The sequence below is a fragment of the Panicum hallii genome, chromosome 4 (assembly GCF_002211085.1).
Source record: "Panicum hallii strain FIL2 chromosome 4, PHallii_v3.1, whole genome shotgun sequence".
Taxonomy (NCBI): Eukaryota; Viridiplantae; Streptophyta; class Magnoliopsida; order Poales; family Poaceae; genus Panicum; species Panicum hallii.
Genome location: NC_038045.1, coordinates 32296386 through 32300183, shown reverse-complemented (window position 1 = coordinate 32300183; position 3798 = coordinate 32296386). Strand labels below are relative to the sequence as shown.

The 3798-nt window shown below is 53.8% G+C and overlaps 1 protein-coding gene across 1 annotated transcript; it reads right to left on the bottom strand.

Annotated features, from left to right (window-relative positions):
* Positions 1-330: 330 nt before the first annotated feature.
* Positions 331-3533, bottom strand: LOC112890230. Its single transcript, XM_025957127.1, has 2 exons — positions 3363-3533; positions 331-3086 (listed from the first exon to the last, which is right to left on the bottom strand). Exons 1-2 carry the CDS (start codon positions 3527-3529, stop codon positions 2516-2518), a joined length of 738 nt encoding a protein of 245 aa, XP_025812912.1. The 5' UTR covers positions 3530-3533; the 3' UTR covers positions 331-2515.
* Between the last annotated feature and the right edge of the window lie 265 nt (positions 3534-3798).

Genomic DNA, 3798 nt, shown 5'->3' with positions numbered 1-3798 from the left:
GTTGCTAGTTCTCCTTGGCCCTGCACTTTACCGCCTGACTGATCCGTGGAATGGGATCCGTTCCCAACCGGCAATGACCCTTCAGAACGACGCCATGCTTTGGGCTAAGTATGGTGTCTTCTTTGCGACGAGTAGTCACGTTGTTGTATCTTTTCCGCTGCCATCTCTGAATAATGTTCGTTAAAACTTGAAGTTTTCAAATAATGTCTGCATAAATTTATTTTAGTTAGGTTTGCAGTACTCTACTAGAAACCGGTTTGTAATAACTACTATGACTATGTTGTAAAAATGTAACGGTGATTGTATTTCTGGACTCGCCTTCATGCGAGGTACGCTTGAACGATCCGGAATCCGGTGGTTTCATCGGGACATTACCCGACAGACCATTGGGTTATTCCGTTTGAAGTGCGTTGAGGTCATATCGCCTGTATAACAATGATCTGTGCACTTGAGCCGGAATAATTCAAGCGGTTCTGCCACAGTCAGAAGTTGGAGGGGGTGCAGAAGTGCTCTCAGGAGACGGAGTCGTGACACGAACAGCTATCGTTGGATCAGATACTGAAGTAGACGGCTCAACTGTCCGCTGCTCTATAGAAACCTCGGGAGCTGAAACACGTGGAGGAGCCTCAGTAGTAACTGCTGCAAGTGCTGGCGCGACTGAGGACTCCGCAACTGAGAGGGGCTGCGCTGAGTCAATAGATCCAACGGGGGTATGCGTCGACGGAGTGGTCAAACCAGTGATCTCACTATAAGAAAACTTGAGCTGGCGAGTGACTGAAGACTTGGCTAGCCCACCGGTTGACACTGGTGCTGAAACAGAAGCTGATGGTGTATGAGTAGTAGCATACTGTCCAAGTAGCGCTGAAGTGGGAGTACGAAAAGATGTCGAGATGTCCGGCAGTGCTGGCGAGTGAATCCCTGAAGCAACTGGCTGCGGTATCTGAGCAGGTCCTGGTGTAGCTAACGGACGTATCGGCTGAGGCATTACGGGACTCTGAAGCTATGCAAGTGGAACGGTCGGGTCCGGTAGAAGAGGAGGCATAGGAACGCCAGTCTGCTTAAAGGAATACTGAAATAGTAGTCGGACTGACGCTGATGCTGCTGTAAGGAGTCAAGCAACCTCTGCTGATGCTGCTGAATAGCCTAAAACCTCTCCTCAGTCTGCTCCTTGATAAACTGAGCCTGCTGCATCTGCACAAATGTGTCTGCCATCACCCTAACGGACGAGGTAAGTGCAGCAATCTGAGTAGCGATATCTGGTGTGTCCGGCTGTGCCTGAGAAGCTGGAGGTGCTGCAGCAGCTACACTAGAGCTACCGGCCTCGTCGTCGTGAGTACGTCTGAAAGGTGTGACATCTGGAAGAATGAACTCAGGATCCAACGAGTCATCCTCAGAGAGCTCATCACTGTCTAGTATCATCTGGATACCCTCTAATCCAGCCTGTACCTCTGTGTGCCTCAGTGCCTCGTCCTTATCTCGGAACTGCTCGCGCTGCTCAGGGTTCCATCATTGCTGAACAACTGCAAGTGCGCGTTGACCCCAGCGACGATCCTCTGGATGGGCAGGCCTGTAATCTGGGAAGCCTGTCGGAGAGCTGCTCCACTGCTCAAGGTGATCACCCGTAGGCGCAATAGAGCGAGCAAGCAAGTAGCGTATGATATGTGCATATGGAAGTCTGCATCCGACAGTCAGACCCTCTGCAAACAACCTCAATCTCACAAATCAGAAAATCAACAATATCGAACTGATGGAGAATGAAGGAAAAAAGCCATTGCTGCAGAGCTGTCATGGCCTCACGGTTCCCGGTGCGAGGAAGCAAAGAGCGCCTCAAACCCTCAAGAACAATATAAGCAAGTCTGGTAAGATCAGAGGGATGGCGAGGTGAAGCAGGACCAAACGGCTCCTCAAAGCATATCCTGACAATGTCAAAGTCTGGAGGGAATACACTTGTAGTTATGGGACGACGGGAAGGTATAGCTCCAAGGTATACTAGCTTGTGTATGCGGATGTCATGCAACTACAACCTCAGAGCCTGAGCGATGTCACTGCGGTACAAAACTTGCCGTTCTCCCTCAAACATAAACATAATCCGTGAACGGTCACTAGGAACAAACACTGTGGAGTAGAAGATCTGGACCCAATCCTCAATGTAGTGCCCCGGCAAGATGAACAGATCAAGCATCCTTGGCATGTAACTGAAGTACCGCTCAAACTCGTCAAGTGCTATGGGAACTGCTTGTGCCATGGTGCTCATCACCAAGCGCCTCTGAGGCTGAATCTGAGTGCGAGCGTGGTAGTAGGCTAGGTGAAAGCGGTGCTGCAACTCAGTCCAGAACAGGAACTTCTCAGGTGTCTGGCGCTGCTCCGGGAACCAAAGATCCATATCGTAAAATCTGTACTTCCACACAATCTGCGCGCTGCCCTTCATGATGCTCTTTATCGAGGGCAGTTGTTCAATCTCCTCCTCTAACTCAGAACCTGATTCCTCGGACTCCTCTACTGGCTGTTGCTGCTGTCACTGTCTCTGGCGGGGCTGCTGCTGCTTCTGAGGCTCTGCACGAGGCCGCTTCCTGCCACTACGAGCAGTCGCAGCTGGAGGAGTCGGTGTGGCGACCGGCTGACAGTGAGGACGCGAGGAGCGCCTCAGCGGTGGAGGAGGTGGCCCCCTCAGGAGCGACGGGTGAGCCGGTCCAGTCACGGATCGGAAAAGCTGCTGCGACTCCACCACACTCAACTCGCCCTTCTGCTGCTGCCGCTGCAAGAGTAGTGTCCCAATCATCTGGATGACCACGCGGGAGCTTCTTCTTTTTCTTCTTCTGCGGCTGCTGAGCAACTGCCTTGCCCTTAGCTGCTCTCGGAAGCCAGCGTGGTGGAATATCACCATCACCTGCACCACTACTGCCCTGAACATTTGCCATGCTGCCAAGTACAACTGCCCACGGTCACAAGCTGCCAGAGCACTCGCAGAACTGTCCTCGTCGAGGCTTGGCCTCGATGTCCAATAAAAGCACCCGAGGCTTGGCCTCAAGCGACTGCCGAGCTCAACTATCAACCAAACTGCCACTGACACACAAACCGAGAACACCCTGCACCCATAGGAATAGGATATATAGGTTTAATAAATATAACTAGAGAGCGAGACCTATAGAAAGCATGAATAAGGTAAGAGCTCGGACACGACTACTAATCATAAGGCATGTGAGTGAAGTGTGAGTGCGTGTGTGTATACGATCAAGCTCTAAATGTGCAAGAAGATGTGTATGTGATAAAGTGCAAGAGCGCGTGTGGGAACATGCTCTAAGTATGTGAGAAACTAAGAGCCCTAGGTGGTGTGAACAGGAAAAGGAGGAAGAGTAGCTCACCACAGCACAGGGAAACAGCAGACCCTCAGGGGCAAAACACCGAACACCTTGTGGGCACCAAGGAGGAGGCGGCAGTGCCACGAGCAGGGCGGCAGCACGGGCGCGCGGGGAAGTGGCTCGGCGGCGGTGCGCGGCGCCGGTGGTGCGCGGTGCGGCGGAGGCAGCATACGAGCGCGGTGGTGGTGCGCATGCAGGGCGGCGCGGGCGTGGCCGCACAGCGGCGCGGGCGTGCATGCGCGGCGGCGGTGGTACGCAGCGCGATGGCGGCGGAGGCGCGGGTGGCGCTGAGTGCGGCGGTGCAGGGCGGCGTGGGGCGCAGGGGCTCGGCGGGACGGCGGCCGTGCGACGGGAAACAGGAAGCCGTGCGTGCGAGCGAGGAAGAAAGGGAAGAGCCGGGCCCACGCGACAAACAAAGAAAAACAATTCAGATTCCTGC